The 23,973-nt window shown below is 39.9% G+C and overlaps 1 protein-coding gene across 6 annotated transcripts in view; it reads left to right on the plus strand.

Annotated features, from left to right (window-relative positions):
- The window catches only part of macrod2 (mono-ADP ribosylhydrolase 2), a 388,574-nt gene that overhangs the window by 283,590 nt on the left and 81,011 nt on the right, over nt 1-23,973 (plus strand). For all 6 annotated transcript variants that reach the window (XM_038738173.1, XM_038738172.1, XM_038738174.1 and 3 more), the window contains exons 7-8: nt 12,087-12,117; nt 22,668-22,741. In XM_038738173.1, the coding sequence (XP_038594101.1) occupies nt 12,087-12,117; nt 22,668-22,741 (105 nt within the window). The remainder of the gene's footprint in view (nt 1-12,086; nt 12,118-22,667; nt 22,742-23,973) is intronic.

Raw genomic sequence — 23,973 nt, forward strand, 5'->3', positions numbered from 1 at the left:
ATAGGGCTACTTGAAGATGGCAACAAGCCTTGGGGAGCACTCCAACCACCACTTTCACATCTGTTGATCCCCTGTATCCCTGGACCTGCCATGAATAACGAAAGTCTGCTGCGTGACAAGCCGGGTGTATTATGTACTCTCCCCTTGAGGTTGGCAAGAAGAGACCATGAGGTTCAGATGGCAGCTGCTGTGCTTGGCGTGCGTACATTTTCAGATGAGTGAATGTGTTGGGAGAGGGGATGAGATTAGGTCGCCTAGGGCATCCTCACCACAGTTCATCTCATCCCAGAAGTCTGTGTCCTCCCGATTCTCAAACAGAGTGGATGGAGTGAGCAGGGCAACACTAGTGATGCTGTAGTTCCAGAAATATTAACGTGCATACCTCAACCAGTGAAATTCAGTGTCTCTTGATACATAATTCAACTCTACAGTCACAAATTAACTGGGAGTTCATATACACTGTAACCTAAACAAAAACATAAAGAACTTTGCCTTCTGTGACATCAGGCATGCATTTTTACTTTATCTTGCTGTCCGATGAAAACCACATATCTCCAATTTTCGTGAAAAGTATGAACTTTTCCTTTATAGATTGATAAAAATCTAACTAAATTAATTAATTAAACAGCACTGGCCACTTCAAACTAACTGTATGTTATTTTAATGATTAGTTTTATAAGTGGCTTCAAAGCTGGTAAAGTCAGTACTGCTGAGATGAAAAAGAAGCACCCAAACAAGCATCCTATTTGTGTACATATATAAAATATGTCTGCATTATTCATATTCAGTCTGTAATAATCCTGACTTCTGTGACAGCTGTGCTTTTATGTAGCTTCATATGGTTCCAGACAAGCAAGGCTAAAAGCTTATCAAAGAAATGCGAAAAAAAAAAACTAAAATGCACATTCACATTGTCACCTTTCAAGAGCCTTTTCATATGGAGACAAAGAGATACAAGTCTCTTTGTTTTTGCCGGAGGTATGAATATCATTAAATCTACCATGAGTGCAATAAATGCAAGTACGTGCAGTAGCCTTTGCCCATGAGACAATAAAACACATATGGAAATGAGCCGACAGCATGACTAATAGCTTGCAGTTTGAACCACGCGCCCATCTCAGCAAAATGCCTCTTCTCTTTAAGTGAGCCATTATACAGTTATCAATGAGCTTGCTGCGCCTTTGATCTCTCTTTTAAGAGTTGAGGATTTTACACCCCAAAAAAGAAACACCTTAGAGAAGCCAGTGGTTTGCATGCTGTCTACCGTTATACCCAAAATGAGGATAAAACGAATACAAAGGAAGCTGTCACTCCCCGTGTCCCTCCTGTCCCTAATCCTTCCACTCCTGAGTCTATGCCTGCCACGCCATCATCAGAGCTCACATCAAAGTGTGAGAGAATGGCCCACAGGTCTGCACATAGGGAGAGCTGACCTCCTCAGAGCTTACTATGTCCTTGGACCAAAGTCCTTTTCAGGGCTAGACATATTCATTGAAAACCAATTCTGTGCAGTGTGCCTAAATTGTGCTTTACTTTGGATCAGCAGTTTTGCTTTGTGGACATTCCCTGAGGCAGTCGTCATATCTAAAGTGTCAGTTGTATAAAGACAATTTAGTTATTTCATTAGAAAGCCCTTATGTTCATACAGCTAGAATAAACTGAGGTCAGAAACATGCATTATTGTGTGTACATCAAATATATTTGTATTCATGCCCATGGTACTGCAAGCTTAAATCTTTATTACTTAAAGCGCACCAGACCAGTATATACTATAAATTGAAAAATAGTGTTTTCTCACGCTAATACGACACAGGCCTTGACCTCTCATCTGGGTACTGTTAATTAGTGTTGGTTGCTCTTACCTCTGGGCAAGCTCAGATTTATGGCTTTATGTTGTGGGGAGCTTTAAAGTGAAAGTGTGCTGCTGGGTCTAGTCTGCCCACAGACTACAGGCTTTCATACTCTGAATCAAAGCTCTGGTATACATGTACTGTAGATCCCTTAACTGCATACAGTCTGTGTATAATTTGTGATGTTGAAATCTACCCACAGTTTAATAAGTATGTCTCAAATAAGCTAATGGATTTTTATCATTTACTATGTGATCATGTCTTAGTGTTGTAGTATAGTGTAGAGTTTAGAGATATCGTTATTCTCTGACTTCTTTGTTCTGTACTTTACAATCCAAGGCCCTATATGTTATAATACAGTATAATCTATAGAACGATTTATTCAGACTTTAAAGGGAGACCTACTGAGCATTATATGCGAAGATCAATATAATTTTATTTCTGCACGTTCAGTAGAGAGATGGATCAATCACATGTTTAGCCTACCCTAGCACAAACACTGGCAGCAGAGTGAAATCACTAACCTCCAACAGAAAAGAAAGCCTTCCAGCTATCCAGGGCTGTACTATTTTTTTCTCATACCCATTCATCTCACCCCAGCCTACCTTGGCTCATAAACATGCTGCAGTCTGCCTTTTATTCCCCCACAACATTGCATCACAGGAGTTCACACAGGCTATGTATCAGTGGAGTTGTGCAACTGGGATGAGCCATCATCAGTGTTGCAGAACTGAACTAGTGCGATGAAGGCAATCACAGAGCACCTTAAGCTTTCGTTAACAAAGAGTTCATTAAGTCCATTAAATTCCCAGTTGACAAAAACATCCCATGCTTCAAGTCTTGGAGTAATTATTCCTAAAGCACAAGGCCGATGAAGCAATCAAAATAAACAGACTTACCCAGTGGTATACTGTATGTTTTGCCTTACAGTATACAGGAAAAAGACAAACATTCACTCTTCTAATTGGAAAATGTGTTCATATGATTCAATAATAATTATGTACTTAAAATGCTTCTAAAGGGTCACTGCTACACCAATGCAGAGAGCTCAGTTCGATTTGCAGTTAATGAGGTTGGGTGTCTTAACAAATGTTTTATTTTGTATGTAGTGCTTTGGGAAATGTGGTTATGACCTATTTTATCATCCGGTATGATGCATCTACATGCATTTGGGATATAAAAGCTTAGCGTTTCCATTTTATACAATTAGACAAAATGTCCAACAAAAATAAGTTGTGGAGTCTTTTAATAAGCTGTAACATTAAGTAAGCAACTTTGTGTAATTTCTTAAGATCATTTTAATACAAACATGATCGGCATAAAATCACACTAATAGTTTTTATTGAGAGTATAAAAAATCATCAACTTTTTCACACCATAGACCTTTTTCATCATTACTCTTTCATATATTTTTGCAAACATGTTAGCACAAACTGTAAAAAAAAAAAAAAAAAAAAAAGAAGAAGAGAAGAAAAAGTACAAAGCAAAATTAAACATACAAACAAGCAAACAATGCAAAAGAAACAACAAAAAAACTCTTGTTTACAGCATAGAAAGCATCGCATTCATTGATTTTAGATGGCAATAGTAGGGAAATGATTTCATCCAGTATTTACACCCTAAAAAATTCTAAAATAAAATAGCCGGGTTCAGTGGCACTAGAGCATTGCATCCTTTTAACCCAATATGACTGAAATCTACTTACTTGCAGCTTTAAAGAAAAGGTCAGTTTCTCCATTACATAAATGTCTTTCATAATTTTGATAAAGTCTTGTAATAGATTTCTTACTTTAACTGCAGGGAATCTTTGTTGCCGTCTTGTATATGGTTGCTGTGCTGACAAAATATGACTTTGTCACTGTGCAATCACTCAACTTTCAAAGACTGTGTACAGTTGAAACGGTGGGAATGACCTGGAGACTGTAGGGAGTTATCCCTATCTATTGGGAATTGTGCATCCATCCAAACCGCTGATGTCTGTGAGGGATATCCTTCAATGATGGCCTTTATTGTGGGTGACAAGCAAGAATAATCTCTACTTTCACATCAACCTTTTTAATTCCAGCCACCCTGCTGACCACATGCTACTGTATTGCCCTTTCTCCATTTCACCTTCTTACTCTGACTCCTCTGTTACCCTTGCGCAATAGCTCTTAGCCTACTACATTGAGTGCCAAAATACTAGCACACCCCTAACCACACAGTAGCTCATCAATAAACCTTTAATGCTATAAATAATGCATGGAACGAAATAAAGGTCCATCTTAATCATCCATGCTCTCTTTAGATGGCAGTGGTGGTTGCTTAATAGCTCGGTTCAAACTGCTTTGCTCAGTTTTTGTATAGACATGCCTTTATTTTTTAGGTATTCCGGTGGTCATTAGTATGCAATATGCAGCAGACATGAGTTCTGTCTCACAGTGGTCCTGCTACAAAGACAGAGGCCATGCAGCAAGTCAGTTGTCTTCATATGTATGCTGTTCTGTCACCTCAAAATTCAGAGTGGGGTTTTGACTTTGAAGCCCCTTTGATATGGTGCTTTTGAAATGTGAAATGAAAAGGAGTCCTTGAAAGGGAAAAAATGTTTAATTAGTAGCCTTATTTTGGAAGACTACCATAGGCTGGATTTCTCATTCCAAGACCAGAACCTTCACCAGAAGTTTTCCCTTTCTCTGATTAAATGTGCTGTTGAAAATGATTTTTGAATGGAAATTAACATAATTTTTTCATAAAAAAATGTTCCCTAATGATTATTATACTATTCATTTAGAACCACTTGGGAATCATCTGCTCTTGTGGTACGAATCATGAGCTATATTTTTGGATTACTGATAATTCTAACCTCCCAGCTCCATGTGCTGCTAAGCCCTGCTGAGACAGTTTGACATGGGGTATGGATATTTGAGAATCCACATGTTTTGGTTTTACCTTCCATAGAGGGATATATGGCTTGGCTTGTCTCTTTTGCTTCATTTTATCTCGAGCATTTCAGAGGCTTTCTCACTTTGACATACCCTATGAAACAGCAGTTTGATATATTCCTATTCCCTGCTTTTATCATTTTCTTTATGCCCACCTGTACTTTAGGCCTCCAAAATGCAAATGATTTACACCATGCACACCATACATTTCTTAAGCACTCATTGGAATAATCAAAGGCTTCAGAGGCCCTGAGGCATATGGAATGACGTCTTGTCGAGTATTGAGGTTCAGATATTCTAATCCAACGTTTTGCTCAGAATTACCACAGATATATTTTCCTTCAATTACTGCTGTCTTTGCTTCCATCTCAGGGTTCAATCAAAATGCCTCCTGCAGTTTATAATGTCATGGCTCTTGTGATAAATACAATAAAAATTTCATAAGACCATTCTAATCATCTCAGGGTAAGGATCTTAATCAAAGTTAAGTTCAAGGCTTTAAAGAAGCGGATGTTAGACACCATAAATTCTGAAATAAAAGCCGATATTCAAATAATAACTGAGACTGCGGAAGAAAACTTTTGGAACAAAAAGTCTGGTTGCCAATAAAGAAAAAAAACTAAACTTACCTATACTATAATGGCTCCCAAGGTAAATTCAGGATAATATACAACTTTGCAGCATTATTTTCACCAATAGTCATACCATACGCTCGTTTTTTAGTGAAATATATTTCCTGATCGACAAATGAAATGTTGAGTTTCCATTTACATCAGATCAAAACCAGGGAGGCTTCCAACTAAAATATGATACTGTATAAAGCAGGGGGAAATAGACATAAAGGTCTGTCTCTAATAAAAACCTGTCTCAAATAAAGTCCTGGTTCTCCCTTCAGTTGAGGTAAATAAAGGCCCCAACCACTATTTGAGACGGATGATTCCTCATCAGATGACAAAGCCACAGGCCTATTACCCCAACTCTTAGTCTGAGGCTCTTTCCGCTGCACAGCATTTCAGATCAACCCACAGAGAAGTCTTGAGTCACCCACCACAAGCATGCTAATCTAATCAATAAGTTACACTTTAAAAAACAGAAAATATCTGACAAGAAGTGTGCCTGCAGCTCTACAGAGTAGTGGTTGGAAAAGTATGAATGCATTTTGTTATTGAGTTTACCTGACATGTTCCTCGCCTACTCATTTGAATTCTGTCAATCATGAGCGGGTCACAAAGAGGTCAGTCAGTTTGTCTCACCGATGTGAATTCCTTTCTTTTGTCTCTGCCTCTCCGTTGCTCAGTGGTCAGTGATATAATTTCAGCTGATAGTGAGCAGGAGTCCTCATACATAAATATGAGCAGACGTCTGGTTGCTTGTGCCCTCAGTTCAGAACAGTATCATTTTTATGCCTCTGTAAATGCTTCATCTTTAACACTAAGGGAATCGGTGTCACCAGCAGACCTCTGTGGGAAATAACGTGGTATGAATAATAATGGGGAACAGTTTCCTACCCAAACAAGATGGTATTTGTACATATGTACTATATGTATATGTACTCATGTGCTATATATATCTTTTGCAGGTACTTTACAGTTTTATGTTTAAAGTTGCTTTCTAGTTCCCATTGTAATGACCGTATTGTATTAAAAAAAAAAATTTTAGTGCGCTGTAGCTTTGGGCTTCAGTGTGAACCGTGCTTGATCAACCATGCAGCTGGTCATGGACCAATGAATCAAGCAGCCATCAGTTCAGTATCTGCTTGTATTTGCTCCACTGCTCTGCCCTATCCACAGGCTGCAGCATTTACAACTTTTTTTTCTCTACCCATTCATCTCACCTCTCTCATATATTTAGCTGATGGACATGCTTCAGCCTGAATCACCCTGAGCTTCATTATGGCCAAAGACAGTCCAGCTAATGTGTCTATCTTTGGTCCAATTCTAATGCCTGCCCTTGTGCACTCTCTTTCTCACTTTAGAAGTGGCAAGTGCTTAAGAGCTCTCTTGTGAACTTTTTGAGCCCATTTATGCACACCTCCCTCAAGTCTGGAGTCCTAGAAACTGCTTGACCAAATAACCTGTAGTTTGTAACATAATACTGAAGCACAAAGTGGAAAATATGGAGGAGAAGAGGGAGACCGGAAACCAACCAAAAACAAATAAATGTTTCTTATTATGTAACAAATTGTCACAATGCCAATATAACATGCAACTCTTGTAATCCTTCCTTAACTAATCTTGCTTGAAAATTAAGTTTGGATTGGAATAACCCAATTAACCACAATATGGTTATAAAAGACCAGGTTATGGTGGATGGTATATTTCAACATTAAATATTTTACTGTGAGGTAAACAGCTTACCCCTTTCACTGTTTATTTTCTTTGCTGCTAGAGACGTGCCTCCGCACTGCACGATAGACACATGTTGATGTCAAGGAAACTATGGTGCTAAGCACTATTTACAGTTTGTGTGTTTCAGATTGTCATTTCTTTCCTCTGTGTCAGATGTTACCTGCTGCTGCACAGGGAAAGGATTTGCTCGGTGGCGGCACATTTTCATACTTTATTGCTGGCAGGACCCTAGAGGAGGACAGGAATGTTCTGTTCTGGTTTATTCATAACAACACGGATTCTCCATCACAAAGGTGCATGCAAGCAGCTTATCCTTAATAAGTTGTTTTCCAGAGGATCATGGCCAGCAAGCTATTCCCTGCATGTAAACACAGCCAGTGATGCTCAGTGAGTCCTTAATGGGCAGAGATATTATTGTGATAATAGTTACACTTGATCACAACAGAGGTGGGTCTCGGGCCATTAGGTTTCAGGTTCTTACCCTCTGCCTTTCTCCATCCTCCACTTAGCAAAATGACACTCACACAGTCAGCCCTCACATTAGAATATGGAGTGTGGTATTATGCAGAATAAAAGGGAGTTAATGTGTCATATTTGAATATCCTGATCAGTAACCATGACGTGCTCGTCCCAGCAGCAGCAGGTAGCTGATTCAGAAAAAACAGGCATGACCTACATGCTTAAAGAATTACAGCAGTCAACAAAGAGGATTCTCTTGAATTCATGTTCTGATACTCTGATGTAAGCCCACACTGTGGCAACAGTGGTGAATAATAACATACTTGTAGTCGCATTTGCACAAGGTCTCCCCTTTCTGCTGTGATTTATAAGCATAGCTTCCATCTGCAAACAGGCTAGGAGGCTTCAAGCTACGGGGGCAGCACCCTGGGTCCAGTGCTATTTACTCAGCCAGCCGAGACGAGGTGCTCCCCCGGCAGCATCCTGCAGTCATTGTGCCCATGCATGATTTTCTTACCTCTACCTGCTCATGGCTACTCTGTAGTGCCTGCAGCATAGGAAGGTGACGGCTACAGCAGGGCAGCCACATTTTGCCACAGGTTGAGCCATCTTTACTGTGTTATTTCCTGGTGGTTAACAAATGACTGAAAGCTGCAGGCTATCGTGCTCTCAGTGGAATAACAGTTTGCAAAACTCTAGTCACACTTTGATGTTAAGGAGTCATTGTTTTAATAAGCTATGCTTGTGTCAATTTAAAATGTTTTAATTCCAATTCCCTATGTAAATATTACAGTAAATGTATGTGAATTGTAATTAACATTATTGTAACACAATTATAGTTTTCCAACAATAATCACTGTAGCCACTCTGTACTGTACTTAATATACTGTGAGCTGAATAAGTGTGCAGAGATGCTGAGAGGAAAGGTGCTCTACTTTAAAGTGATGTGATAGATTAGGGAGGATCCCCAGCAACAGAATAATTTCCCTGGTGACCAATTTCAGAACATTCCCTAAGCAAAGAAAATCAGCAACAAGCCAACATGTCAGGCACAGCCTCATGCCAGGGTGCAGGCGAACATGCTGACTCACTTCTAATGAGCAACCAGAGATAGAAATAATAACCTAAACCAGGAATCATAGGTCACGACTGCTTATATACTGCTGACTGTCCTAATTAACACTGGATCTTATTCAGTGTAAGCAGATGTACAGGCATGTACACTAACAACTATCAAAATAGCTTCTACGGTGGCCCAGGGTTGATGGGAAAGAAAAAGGAAAATAGGCTGTGCTTTGCTACACTTGCAGGGTTGCATGCTGTGGCTGCTTCTGAAAGCTACTGTAGCTTTTTATTGTGTTCAGTTGTAGTATTCTTGACTGGCATGCTGTTCTAACAAATTGTAGGACATTGGCAGTCATTTGTTTTGGTCTCTTACAGAGCTAAAGCTCTATTTGATAATGACCAGTTCCATTTGGACTGACGGCAACCACTCTTCTACTCTGCATGTGAATAACTGCAGTACTAAAGCAGGTACTACTGCAGTGAACGGGTATTGATGTTCACCTTTAAATTAAGAAAGTCTTATTTTGCAGATAAAGCCTTTAATGATTTTAACAATTCCCGAAGTTTATGAATAATAAGCTTTTGTTATTTTCAGTAAGATTTATCATTTGTGCACACCTCAGTGTAATTTATGCCTTGCTGTGAGGCTGATTTATGGATGAAAAGGAGATGCGCCAAAATGCTCTCCAGGCTTTACAGTTTTATTGGATATATACTTCACTTCACTTTTTGCAATAACTTTCCTTTAAACAAGTAAGCGACATCTGCATGTGCCACAGCGGTGTCAGATCTTTACAGCATCCTGTTAAGTGATTACTCATTGCATTTTCACACCACAAAGATCAATACCCTTTAATGGAACAGCCAAGGAACTAATAAAAAAGATTTTAATTGATTATGCTGATGGCTGCCCCAGCCTGTGACGTGTTAAGTTTTAGTTGCCATCAGAACAGACGTTTAAGTTTAAGAGACTGACATCGCTGCCATTCAGCTGAGAGAGGATAACGAGGCTTCTGGCTCAGGGTCAGTTTGGCAGCGGAGACTAGTTGGAGGCTTTGACAGGAAATAATGCTCATCTTGTCTGAAGATTAAATTCATTTTTACTTTCTCCTTATTATTACATGGCTTCAAATACATTCCTCCTGCTAAAGTAAATCTTGCTTCCTGTTTGTATTGACTTGCCAAATGTAAAACTGGCATAATTTAAGAGTAGCTAAAATAATAGAGGTTTTCACTGATCTAAACGCCAACATACTGCCAATGAATCCATGGATTATAATAAACATATATGAAAAGCTGAATTTAATTTGTGAAGTTGTTTAGACATCCTTTGAGGTTTTTCAAGTACAACTTTGAAATCTAACATCAAATTTGCAAAAAGTTATTATTTCCTTCTGATACTGTTGATCTCTTTTGGATATTTGACCATTTTGTTTGTCTAAATCTCAATATGCCTGTGTATGTGCGATGGGCAGAGCTTGGCACAGGACTAAAAATGGCCATGCTTTTCCACTCTTCATCATCTGTGGTTTGTGTCAGACCCACAGTCATCTGGAAAGGTCAGCGCTTCGGTAAAAGATTTAAATCACCCCACAGAAGAAAGATTCACCTTGACAGGCGGAACCTGAAAACTGGTAAATAAGAATACAAACAGAGACTCGTTCCTCTTTGCTTAAAGCAAGGACAAACGGGCCATTGCATTTCAAAGCGGGTGTCATAGGATGTGATGTGTTACAGACAAACTGTAATTATATATTTTATCAGTATTTTTAATGACTTATTTGCTTTTTTCATCTGTGATTTATGTTTCTACTCTCCGTTGAAAAGACTCACCTCAGTTTAGAACCCTGACTTCTTGTTTGTATCATCATCATACGAGGAGACATCAATTAGCTGTCTTTCGCTTTCAGATCTATTAATTGTGTTTTCAGTTCTAAAATGAAGTGATCTTGGCACGGCATGTTACTAAATACAACTTGACAGGGTCAGTGTGGCAAAACAAACTGTTGGGCTCAGTTTTGGCACTGGGATAATTTGACATATGGGTGCTATTCTTTGATAGATCTCTGTAGTTATTTGTTCTATATTCATCTAGTTGCTAGTGGGAATGTTTTCCTTTTTTTTTCCCATTTGTCTTCTTATTATATTAATGTTGTGGCCACGCCTTTTGATGAATGCAGCGACTAAAGCACGTATTCAGCTGCTTTTGAGGACAAATGGGACCTTTGAAAAAATCCTTTCTCTTTACAGTTTATTAATATACTTAAAAAGATGAATGTGAAATAGGGAAGCTCACAGCGAGGCCTATGTATCATAATATATTTGCTCACAGAAGTAAAGAATAATGAAACTATTTTCAGCTATAAAGCCATGCTTGAATAATATGTCTGCTGCAAAGTGCTACAAAGCAATAACTATTACAAGGTGGTTACTTTTTATAATCTTTATGGAAAAGACAGCCATAAATATGTGTAGGTTTTTGCTCTTTAGCTTATGAAAATATTTATATTTATTGTATTTATTCTGATTCTCTGCATGTCTGCTTTGTTTTGTGTATGTGTCCCTGCACTTAAGTGGCTGGCGGGATATTATTGATTCCTGCTATTGATCCAAATGTGGCAACAGTGACTTTGTGATTTTGTACTTATTTTTGTCATCATTTGAATCAAATGCCCTGAAGAGCCTCCTGCTGGGATATACGTGTTGTTATTGAGACACAGCTGAGTCACTGTGAAATGAAATCTGTCCTATGTACAAAGATAAATTCTAAATTCATTCAAGTAAAGCGGTATGAGATAGAATTTTGTCCTACAACCTCTTTAATGTAGCAGTGTGATTGTGATAATCCATATAATGTTTATGTAAATGATTGTTCGATTCCAGTATGAATTTAATGTGCCTGTTGTGGGAAGTCAGAACAGAAAAGCACAGTGTGTGTGTGTGTGTGCGTGTGTGTGTGCGTGTTTGCTCATTGTGCATGGGAGCTGGAGCATGGTTTACAGTGCAGTTCTGCATTAGCAATGCAGGGATTTGGGCAAACGGTACTGTAAATTGCTCCTTGTGGGAATAAACAAGTGAAGCAGTAGAGGTAAACATACAAAGGTAAACAGTAGGTGTTCAACAATGGCTACAGTTTAATGCAGATGTATGTAATCTTGCAATATTTACTTTAAGTTGTGAGTGTTTTAATTCATCTGCTGTAGGTTTTAATCATAGCTTGTTAAATAGAACAAGAAAGTAAGTTGAGTGTGTTTTACTGTGAAAGGAAATTAAATAAAGGACAAAAAAGCTAATTGGATTTTAACATCTTGGGCAGAAGAGATTTTACCTCGGATGTAGTTTATTTAGTGCTTAATGAGATTGATAAAAGCAACTGTTTTGTCCCATTTATTCAATCTATGTGAACATGTTTTGACTTTAATTTCTCTGTCTTTCCTGCACAGGCCTTCCCATGTATATCCACAGGCATCTATGGTAAGCTTAATGTCTCTTTTTTTGTTTAGTTGATTTTGATTTGTGATTTTTTTTCCTGTACATACATGTTTTATCATAACAATCTGCACATTGTGTGCACTGTGCATCTGCCTCATGTTGCAAACGTCATTTCTGTGCCTTTATGTTCAAAAATTCTGCATCAAGGGGAGGGGATAGACAAAATAATAATTTTAAAGGCTTTGTCTTTGAAGAGGAATATAGTATGTTGAAACATACCAACAAGTTCACCTTACACCTTGTTGCACAAAGACACAACCTAGTAAAAGGTGAACAAAATGTAGAACCTGGACAATGCTTGTGCTTCCCCATGGGACCAGGCCTGATATGGACCAAGGCATCATTGGCAAAGAGCTAGTGTGCTCATTAGACTTAAAGTCACATTGAAAACATGCCAAATTTGTTGAGAGAAACAGGCTTTGAAGTTGTGATGGTAAAAGGTGTTAGATGCAGGGAAACTACTGGAGTTTATACATTCCCTCTGCTGGGAAGAACTAATTATTTTCTCTGGCGTATTGTATACAGTACAGAATTTGCACAAATGCTCCAAATATTAAATTAAAGATTAATAAAAGATTAATTAACATGCAAATGTTCATGTGCTGTCACTAACAGCAAGTCAGCAGCAATGTGGTTCTATAAGATCTTTCCACATACATGTATAAGGATGATAATGCACTCGGGCCAAGTGTAAAACAAATTCAAACATGGATCCTTAAACACTAATAACCTGTCCATGGCCTCTCCAGTCACCAAAATGAAACAGTTATCCTTTATTGATTTACATCTCCATCACCGCTGAAAGATTGGAGGCCTTCCTTGAATGAAAGAATGATGTAATCTACCTCTAAAAACGTGTCAGAACAGAAGAAGGATTGAAGCTGTTCTGAAGCCAAAAGGTGGCCAATTCTGTTCAGACGCTTAACAGTTCACATCATTTTAAATGTTTTATCTGTTTTGTCCATCCTGTGCTTGTTTCTGAGCTAAATCATTCTGTGCCGATACATCTACATAAGGTTTACGTTGTGTTGAGGTTTTGATCAAAACAAAGTTGCCAACCTTTTAACAAATGCAATAACTGGTTGTTAATTTACTAATGCTGCAAATTTTTCATCGCTGCATGTTTTTCATTTAGCGGGGTACTTTCTAACACTGATGGTGTAAATGAGCAAAGCTACAGCTGAATTATTCGAATGCACTGCGTCTAATGAAGACTTGATACTGGGGTGTTTAACTGTACTTTTGCAGCTGAATTGCAAAATGCAAGTGAAGCTTCAACCATTATTGATTTGATCTTTTACAACAATCACGCATGGCATGCAGCTTTGCCTCTGTGAGTTGCATTCTTCCTATTAGCTGGAAAAGATTGTAGTACTATGTGATGCAACTAGCCAATCATAGCCCAACGTTATGCACAACTGCAGTCTATCTTTCAAAAATAGGTGAAATTCAGTGGCAGCTGAACAACTGACTTGTGGTTTGCTGTGCATTTAATCCACATATATCTCTGCATAGTGCTTAAAGATGTGTCTGGCTTAGGGTGCAAAAGAAACTGTAAGTGTTCTACTGCTGAACATAACATATTGGTTGAAGAATCCAATAAACATATTTTGGAAATGCAATCATGCACTCCTCTTCCCACAAGAAGATAGTTAAGCAAGGCTCTCAGCTCTAAAAGAGGTTTTTGACTAATAACACAATCCCAGACCATGACTAGGATCATGAGTTAGGAACACAGAAGCTCCTAAAACCGCAGTACTGGAAGCATATTTGAAAATAGACATGTCAGATGTCTGGTGTAAAAAAAATAAAAAATTATAATATCAGATGTCTGTTATTTATAGGTGTAAGTTTACTCATTTGTGATTGTTTATGCAGCATTTAAAAAGCAACAGGAAAATGTCACAAAAGCCTCTTTGCACACATGTGAATTACTGACATACCTTGCATCTGTTTCTTTATCTGAAAAGTCATAACAAAGTGATGCTTCCTCCTTTATCAACCCTGTATTATGACTAACTGGCAGCTGTCACCAAGTTGCACACTAAAATACATAACATCACACCCTGCACTTACTGATTAGCAAATCACTTATTATAGACTCCAACAAGTGGTTGCTGTGCTCATTAAACCAGCCATGAACACACAGTAACATAATAACTTCTAGTGTCTGGGCAAAATGCATCAACCACATTATTAAAATCCAGTGATCTGATTTAATTGCGATTGGAGAAGTCGCTGAGACACGCTCACTGGATTTAAAAAAGACAAGTAATTATGGTGCTCTTGTTAGGGGTTCAACAAGCTGTCCTTTTATTGATCATTGCCTGAAAACCATACAGCTGCAGGTCTATATGGAAATGCCCAGTCGTCACTGTTAAACTCGATGCATTTGAATGGGTACAAGTTGTCCTGATATCCAGCATAGCATATACTTGTTAGTGAAGCCCAGTGTGTTTACTGAAGAAAGCCTCCATGCTTATAAATCACTAGATGTTTATAATTATAATCTGTACTGGATAGAACTCTTCTCTCTTGGGACACTTCTGCAATTTGCACAGTTAACTGCACAACAACTCCTCATTTCCTCTCACCATCTCTCTCTCTGCTATATTGTCTGTTTTCTGCCACCTGTCTTTGCACACATCTTAAATGGCTATTACTGAAGTGTTAATGATAAGAAGGGCTAAAGTTGTCATTTCTGTCTCACTATTTTTCTCTCAGCACTGATTATTTCACTGCAGATTTTACAGTCAGCTGTGATAAGTTAAGCAGTCATTCCTGTAAAATTCATTCCCTTGTCACATATTGTCCTGTCTTGCATATTCCTAAATTCCTACTTTTCTGTTATTTTGCCAGCACAAACCTTTGTTGTAAAAAAAAAAAAAAAACTGTAAACAAACTGCCCTAAATCGACAGTAAACTTGTTCGTCCCTGACTAGATAATGTCTGCCTCATTATAAAACGCTTTTATATGTTGGATTAAAGAAATTAAATGAAGAATATTAATGGTAATGGATACATGCAGGTCTAATATCAAAATGCATATGTGGCATTTTGGAGTTAAATAGCTCTATTGTAGTGACACAAAGGCAGGCCAAATTATTGCAGGAGGTAGAGGGTCTATGTTTGTACTGTATGCTGCTGACAGAGGCGCTGCTTTGTGCTGTTTGTGGTGCTGTGTGCTGCATTGCCAGTAGGAGCCCGTCATAGCACTCCACCAGCAACTCCTAACATCAAAGGGGTAGCCTGTACAGAGCCAAGCATGCCGTGGAGGGGGGAATTAAACAGCCTGTTCAATAAATAAACAGCTTAGCACTTCCCATAACTGCATCTCCACAGAACAATACAGCTGATTAAGACGGAAGATCTTCAAACAGCAGAGGGCAAATAGAGGAGGGACTACAATATAGTACAGTGCTGTAAAGTTATTCTCTGTGACTCACCCCTGTGCCCCCTGAGTACTGCCATATTCTGAAAGAGGCCCTGCTCTCTTGTCAGGCGTTTTGACATTTTCTGTACATTTTAGATAACCTTAAGGTCAACTTCCATTTCAACAATGTAAACAAAAGCCTTTTAGTATGAAAGGCACATCTTCCCAGTTTCACTCGTCTGTCTTTCTCTGTGTGTCTCTTTCTATCTCTCTCTTTCTCTGTATAATACGTACTGTAATGTGTACACAGTCATGCAACCAGGTACTATACCTATGCACCGATGCTTGACCCATTTTCACGCTTCAATTGTAGTAGAAAAACAAATCCTGTGCCCCCAACATTGTGACAGAGAAGAATCAGGAACAAGTTATCCGAGGCCTTTGTGGTGAGAAAAACAAATTTGTCAGGAAAGCTAATGCTAATTGACAGTCTCTCTCTCACCTCCATATTCCAGGAGACTCAGTCACCATCGACAGATGATGGCAGAACAGGGAGGCTGGGTGTAGCAGGGGTGCACAAGGGGTACCTTAGATGCTTGGAAAGAAAAATGAGGGCTCACACTGCGCTGACAGTCCAATCCCTCAGTCCGGCCCATTAGCCACAACAGAATTTCTGCACGGATAGTATGTCGGAGGTACCACCCATAAACAAACTGGTGCCCACCGAGGGCCACGAGGTCACCCAGCATGATAGAGGTTATTAAGTGCTGCTCCTGTTTGCACATCAATCACAGCCATGCGACCCGGGTTTAAATGGATTATTACTTCCAAGGAAGAGACACCCCTCAATGTCTCACAAGATCAGTGCCAAGAGTCCAACTACCTAGACTTAGAGAGGTCATTTTGTTTTTTTGTATCCTTTTCTGTCCTTTCTTCCCTCCTATACATTCCCCTGTCTCTCATAGTCTTTTTTTCTCACACACACACACACACACACATGCACACACACAGGCAGAGATACTTGCTCAAGCAAAGCCACGTACATAAAAATCCCATTTCAAGATGCATTGTGGACAATTTAGCCTTGTGGAGATCACATCTTGGCTGGCGCTGAAAGAGCACTTTCCAACAGCCTCGTAATGAGCTGTACAGTTTAGGAGTCGTCTTCTAAGATCAATCTTAGCATGGAGCAAAGAGCTTGCTGGCACAATGCAAAAGCAAGGACATGAACATTAAGTCTACCACTAACTTGACAGATGCTATGGCACACATGCATTTATAACCTTATGTTACCCTGTTACAAACAGAGGCCCTCAACATAGCAATGCAGCTGCTCTTCTGTGGACAAATATCTCCTTGTTTACTCCCCACCTTCCACCTTTAGCTCATCTGTCTCTGTGACTGATCTGAGGATTGTTGACAGCGGAGTTTTAGCACTGACTGGTGGCTGTGGGAGATATGCGGATGTAATCCACCCAAGCTCTACTGGTATGGCCACACTGCCATTCTACTGTACTGTCCAGATCAAAGGTGTCAAGCAGCTAAGATTTTTTCCCCTCCAGCCAGCATCATGCACTAGCGCTCTTCATCCCTGTCTAGGATTAGGAAGGTTGGAGACATTCATGGCACCTTATCTCTTGGCAGTGATGGCTTGCTGCTGGCTTGCCAGAGATGGCCTGGGCAGGTTCCCTCTTCTCTTAAAACCTAGGGTTTACTACGGGGAGCTTAGCCCAGCTGGGTTGGAAATTTCAAGGTACATAGGAGCAACGTGGCGTATCAGTGGGTAGCAGAGTGTGTGCTCAGAGGGAACAGGAGCTTCGTAGCCCATTTAACTGAGTCACACAGTGTGCATTGTACTCAACACTAGCCTTGCTCTAGCGTTTTCATGGATGATAAGCCAAATGTAAAAATACTTCCCACCCACAGGACAATAGATTTAAGCCTTTGAGAAACTTGGTTGAGCATTAAACTTTTGCATATCATACATTCTTTAAAAAGTGAAATGTCAGGCGCTAATTTTAGCATGTAGGACAAAGCGTGGCATCACCTATATGGAATGTTTCCAAGGAAGGTCATCATCTGTTGTGCCACGGAGGCTGCTCTCTTTCTTCCTGCCTCTTTTTCTGCCCGTCTTCCTCACATAGCACCCTCCCATCCCTCTTTGTCTCTGTCTCCTTCTCTGGGCTGCAAAGTCGGTCATGGTCACAGCCCTGCTGTGTCCCAGTGTTGGTGTAGAGGGGAGCTCCGGGCCATTTGACACCCACGCTTTGGTGTCTAGAGTCCTGGGGCACTACTCTGTCCTCCACCCCGGGTCACCTCACCTCTCCTCTGGGCCCTGATGGGGTGACACCCCACCACCACCACCACTTTCCAGATGAACACACAGGACTGCTGCCCTCAACTAGAGCAGCCCTCAACTGTGCTGCACTTAATGATTTCTTTCTGTCCACACCACAATCAACTAATCTACTTTGTATTATATTGTAGTGAAATTATTCCACCTTGTTATAACAAGATCCTTAAGAGGCAGCAGTCACATTCTCTGTGCGGAATCAACTCAAAAGAAAAACACCACATATGAAAGATTTCTTACTAAAAACTCAAAAATTAAAAAAATAAAACGTTTTAAATGTGTGGTTTTTAAAATAGAGGCTAAATATTTGTTAAAGACCTTTCAAAAACAAATAAACATTGGCATTTTATGATTTTGTTCTGTAGATTTCCTATCTTTACCGTTTGCTGTTTCAACACCTGAGGTGAATTTACGAGCGCCAGATACCTTAGCCTCAGGCTATATGCTGCTTCAAGGTAGACAGCTCAAAATGAATGACGAGTGTTGAGATGTGAATTGACCAACTACAACTGAAGGCAAGTAGAGTAGGACAAACTATACTATTCTTGCCTCAAGGGAGAAAAGCTGTACTTTGTCTTTTTCAAAAATTCAGTCAGCATATGTTTTCAAACCTAGGCCACATACCCTTACTCCAAAAAAAAAAGAAGAAAAAAACAGCGCTAGAAATTACAAAGCCCTAAAATAACAGCAGGTTGTGGTATCCTTGTTATAATATAAGCTCACTCAGGAAAAACAAAACTGGTGTGGTCTGCAGTATGTGCCTAAAGCCTACCCATATATTTGCAAACAAAGAATGGGAATGTATCATTGCACAGACATGTATTCAACTTGTTGACTTACCTCCAGTGACTTTACCAGGTGATGCAACTACTTCTCACTCCTCATCAGAGAAAAACACCTTAGCTACACAAGTTTGTTGTGAAAGTTAACTCTGTAAATTTAGGATATGAAAGAGTTGCCATGCTGGCAAAAGAGAAAGAAATGGGCTTGCTTGTTCTTTAAAGCAAAAATCCTCCCTCAAGGCAGGGTGCACATTTATATGATTTTTATACTACGGTCAAGTTCAGTGGATATTTTTGAACATGAACTTTCAGAGTCAAGTTTTCTGTGATAGAGAGCTATTTCATTAGCAACTGAGCAACTATATGTATTTTAGGGCTTCAACGTCCAAAGCAGTAGCTTGTTTCTGGTTTCTAGTTTTGTATAAAATACATGACACCATATTCCTTAAAAGTCACTCTGGGTCCTCTACAAGTGTTCATAAAGGTGCTTTACATATGCCTAAGAGAGGGGACAGAGACTCTGTCTCTTGGTTGCGTCAGAGATTAGAGTGGGCTCTCTTTTTCTTCATATTAACAAAGGTCCTACATGCCCAAGATCATAAGAATAAAATATGTGAATTCTGTTTTAAGATGAATCTTACCTTTGGCGGAACACACTTGGCTGACGTGGAGACATGGATGAAAATGTACCTTTCATTTAAAAGGAAGTTAAACCAAGTAATCTTAATTTGACGATGCTTTTTAATTGTTTCTTAAAACTTGTCGAAAGGATGAAATTATTGGAACACTAACTGAAAAGACCTGCCCTGCGGTCTTCTCGGGTCAGATTCAGTGATTATCTAACTTAATTCTCCCAGGTCAAAAGTCTAAATTGTGGTCATTGAACCGATAACTACCATTGCTATCAACATCACTGGATGTACTATGCAAATGTTATGTAAGCGCGCTGGGCCACCGTAACTCTTTGTTCACATGGCACGTGCCATAGTCTCTCTCCCCCTCTCTGTCTGGATGCTGTGCTCTGCCTGGTGATGAAGTAGAGGAGCCTTCAGCAGAAATAACACTGCACCACCTGAGTCCTCATCAGTGGCGCTGCGCTGCACATATCCCATCAGTGCGCCTCACTAAGACAAATCTCCCTGAGCCGACCATATTCCCTACATAGGAGAGAGACGAGCCAAGCCAAGCAGTGCAGGGACCCTGGAGGGCCCACCATCACTGCGCCTGACGCCAGCTCTCCACCTCCTGACAGATTAGCTTTCACTGAACCCTCCACACAGCAAATGGAGCACAAGAGAATGAGAAGGAGGTGTTGAGTGGAGAAGGAGTAGGAGTAAAACACTGAACTTGTTCATTGTGTGTGCACTTAAGCATATAAAAGAGTCAGCTCACTCAATCCTTTTCTGAACATCATTTTGAACACCTGTAAGTGGATTTTGTCAGCTGTACTACCGATGGTGTGACTCCTGTGTGTGGCCAAAAGAGGTGATGATAGTGATGATTGAGGATATTTTATTGTTTCTGTTATTTAGCATATAAACATACTTGGCCAAGCTGACAGGGACAGAGTAGCAAAGAAAGGTGAGGTGAGTTGAGGTGAGCAGAGGTAAAGTGGATAGTGAAGGAGACAAATGATGAGAGAGAACTGCCGATACACAAGAACTGCTGCACTTGACCTTGGGCCATTGATGTTGCTGTCGAGCAGAGTTCTTCTGGCAGGCTGCCCCCAGCTGCACTGACCCCCTTTTCTGTCATCTCCTTTCCAACATTTGTTTACATCTATCATTCTTCTTTCCTGTTATCTTTTTTCACTGGTTCTGTAGCTCACCTCTTTTCACCCCTCTCTCTCCTTTTCAGCTCCGCTGTGATTAATAGGTATAGCTCTCAAATCAATAGAGCATTTGTAGAAACTGCACACTGAATAGATTAAATGTACTCAATGCCATTCAGCCACTGACCAGAATGACCAGAATGTCCTATTATTATGATTAAGACCTGTTTTTAGCTTGAAATGAAACATTTCTCTTCATCTCTCTTAAGGTGACCTAGTAAGAACACAAAGGCGGGTCCTTACTTCCTATAATAATTTACCCATTTATTTCATTTGTTTACGTGCTTACTTCTCTAAAACTGCTCCTGTTATGCATGCTCTTCCTAAACAGCTGGTTCTATCTCCGTGGATATTGTTTTCTCAGCTTAATCTCTGTCTCTCCTCCACACATCTGTTTGCCTACGTTACTTGATGTGCAAGTTGCGAGTGTCAGTACACCTGCATACGTGTGGAAACGGATTTCAAAAAGGAAACATCACCAGACAAAGTGATATCACTGAAAAGGTTAAGTGTGTTTTGGAGAGACAAGAGAAGTCAGGTGACCTGCAAACTGATTTGGCATGCTGGATTAGGTTGTGAGCACACAGCTCTGGGGGCAGCTTTTGAAGGGCAGGAGCTGTGAACGGGCCATGCACTGTCTGCCGACACTGCCTAACAGAGCCGTAGGAGCAGACTGGCTGTCACCGCTGCCTGGTATGCAGCTCACATCTCCCTCCACCCGGGGCTTGAACAGGAGCTCTGCTAGGGCTCAGCAGCACTTCAGCCCCTCTCCTCTCCTCACTGTAACTCAGCTACTCCTGTCAGGCTGAGAATGGGGCAGGAAAAGAAAAACAAAGAGAGAGAGAGAGACATCAACAGTAGTCATAGAGGAGAATGGTGGGGGTATAGCTCCATACAGTACATCTTGGCTGTCAAGGCAGTTGATATAGAGCATTTACAGAATTGTTATTGAGAGGCTTTGACAGCAGTTAGTTTAGGTGAGAGATGACAGACATCGGGAAATGTAAGGCTGGATCTTTGTGACTTTTCATTTTTCTTTACATCTGACTTAAAGGGTAGAGGTCATTGCAGTACTTGCATGTAAGCCTGTTTCATAGGTCATAGAATGTTATAGCCGTGGCAATGACCCAGGAAAAGAAAAATATTTGGGAATGTGACCCATGCAATAATCAACAGGTTACAACTGGGGCATGGCACTTGTAACAGTTGATGTGGGATGAAATTGAGGTCTTGACCTCTGTTGTTAGAGGAAGACAGTGCCTGCTGCAACCTGTGGTCCTTTATGGGGGTGAGGAGTTATAATATGGAAAAGCTTCCCTTGGGACTGATGAAATGGACTGTGATTGTTTGTTGGCTTCTGGTCTTGTAATTGCAAGGCAACTCCAGACTAGCTCTAGGAATTGCACAGATGCTTTAGAGTAAAAAGCTTTAGACGAGTTATGCGAAAGGCACAGAGGACCAAACTCAAATATAATTACTTTGAAATGAAGACAACTGAAACGCTACTCTGTTACAGAGAAGCAGATTGTCAGCACTTTTAGTAATGACGCATATACTCTTCAGCTATAGCAAGGCTGGCCAAAAGGCTTTTAGAGTCAATAGCTCACTCTAAGTGTTTGGTCTTGGGAAGTTCTCTACAGTGGCAGCAAATGATCTTGAAATCAGCATCCAGCAGTCTTCCTTTAGCTGACCTTATTAAAAATTAATCAAATTGCAATCTGTGTGTTTGCGATTGATAGGTTGTGTTTACACAGCGTTAGGAGTCCTGAGCAGGCACAATTAATACAGTCGTTAGCCACATTACTTTTTAGCCACACAGGTTTGTTTTTGCAAACTGTTAAAAATAGGGTGCTGTGAATGATTACACATCTAATTGTAATTTCCCCCATAAAGACAAAACATTAATCAAGTGAGTGAGGGCATTGTTATATGTAGTTTTTACCTATACTTTGTTTCCCCAAAATATGTACTTTCTCATCACTGTGCATCTGGCGACACACATATGCAGCAGTTTATCAGACAGGTGGTCTCATCTACCAGAGACAAGCAGCTTGTGCTGCTTTCCATTGATTTAGGAAAAATTCTGTTACCTGTGGAGATTTTTTCTGTCTGTTAACCTATCTGTTTTTGTCTCCCTCTTGCATCTGCATGTTGGATACAACTGGTATTGACACTGTTTTTTTTCTCACCTAGGCTTTCCAAATGAGCCTGCAGCTGACATTGCTCTGAACACAGTAAAGAGCTGGATCGAAGAGAATCCTGATCAGGTAGGACATGCCAGGGTAATGCATATTCAAAACAAATAGCTGTCAATCTGAAGCCAAATCTCTATTTGTGCAGGCACTGTGTATTTTATGCTTTTGTTGATTTGCTGTGAGTGGAGATGATTGGACCACCGCAGAAACAGAACACTAATTCTCATACATCTCTGAATCAGACAGACATCTTATCCACCTTCCCCGCTTGATCAGCCATCTAGTTTGTGGTCTGCATGCATATCAAATTAAAAGCCAGTCTGAGACTAATCAGGCCTTAAATGGTCTGTTGACTGTTTAATTGGTCTATGCTGGGGAGAGCTATTAAACCCAGAACATAAACACATCGGATGAAAAAATTTGAAATTGGTTTTTGTATTAGATAAATTATAATTATGTCTTCCAAGGACTGAAGGCTCATATAGTCTGGAAACACTCAGTCATTCATGATTTCATCTGACCGCCACAATCTGTTTGGTAGAACACATACATAGAGACAGTTATCTAAAGAGAAAAGCACGAGGAATCGTATGATCTGACAAACAGACGATCATCTTCAATTTTAGTTATTAGGGGGAGAAGCAAAATAGTCATCATTTGAAATGACCATCACAAAGAGACATAATATCTCCCCGGTGAGAAACTGAAATGGACGTGGATATTTTAATTTCAAAGCCGCTTTTGCTGAAGATTGAGCTGCATGCTGCTGTAAGGATCTTTACCACAGAGAAGCCAACATTACAGTCTTATTATCTAGACTGAAAAAAATGATGGTGTAATAGTTTACAAAGCTATTGCTTTTATACTGACTTCTACATGGCCACGATTAGATCAGGTTAGAACTGATTATCAAGACTAACTCTAACGCTGTTGAAATTCATTTTCTATGCTTCACCCAGTGTGTCATTACCTTTATATGTGACTCTCCTGTAACATGTCACCACTAATTAACCAGGTTAAACGCCATGTGAAACTGAGGTAATGAGCAAATTAAAGCTAAAGAAAATATGAATTTGTTACGCAAGGCTTTTACTGCAGCATTATTATGTGACGTGCATTAAAAAGGGTATTCTCTATATATTTTCATTAAAAGCGTGTGATGATAGAATTGTGTCCAGTTGTCAGGAGGTTGTTAAAGGCTGTACAGTGCATTTATCAGTTTGTGAGTCAGCGAGTCATGGTAACCTTCAGGGGTCATCTCTGTTTACTGCAGCACTGTTTATATCTGTCACTGTGGATTGAGG

This window comes from Micropterus salmoides, unplaced genomic scaffold (genome assembly GCF_014851395.1).
Source record: "Micropterus salmoides isolate LMB-PRFRI ecotype aquatic unplaced genomic scaffold, ASM1485139v1 Ms_hic_scaffold_22, whole genome shotgun sequence".
Taxonomy (NCBI): domain Eukaryota; kingdom Metazoa; phylum Chordata; class Actinopteri; order Centrarchiformes; family Centrarchidae; genus Micropterus; species Micropterus salmoides.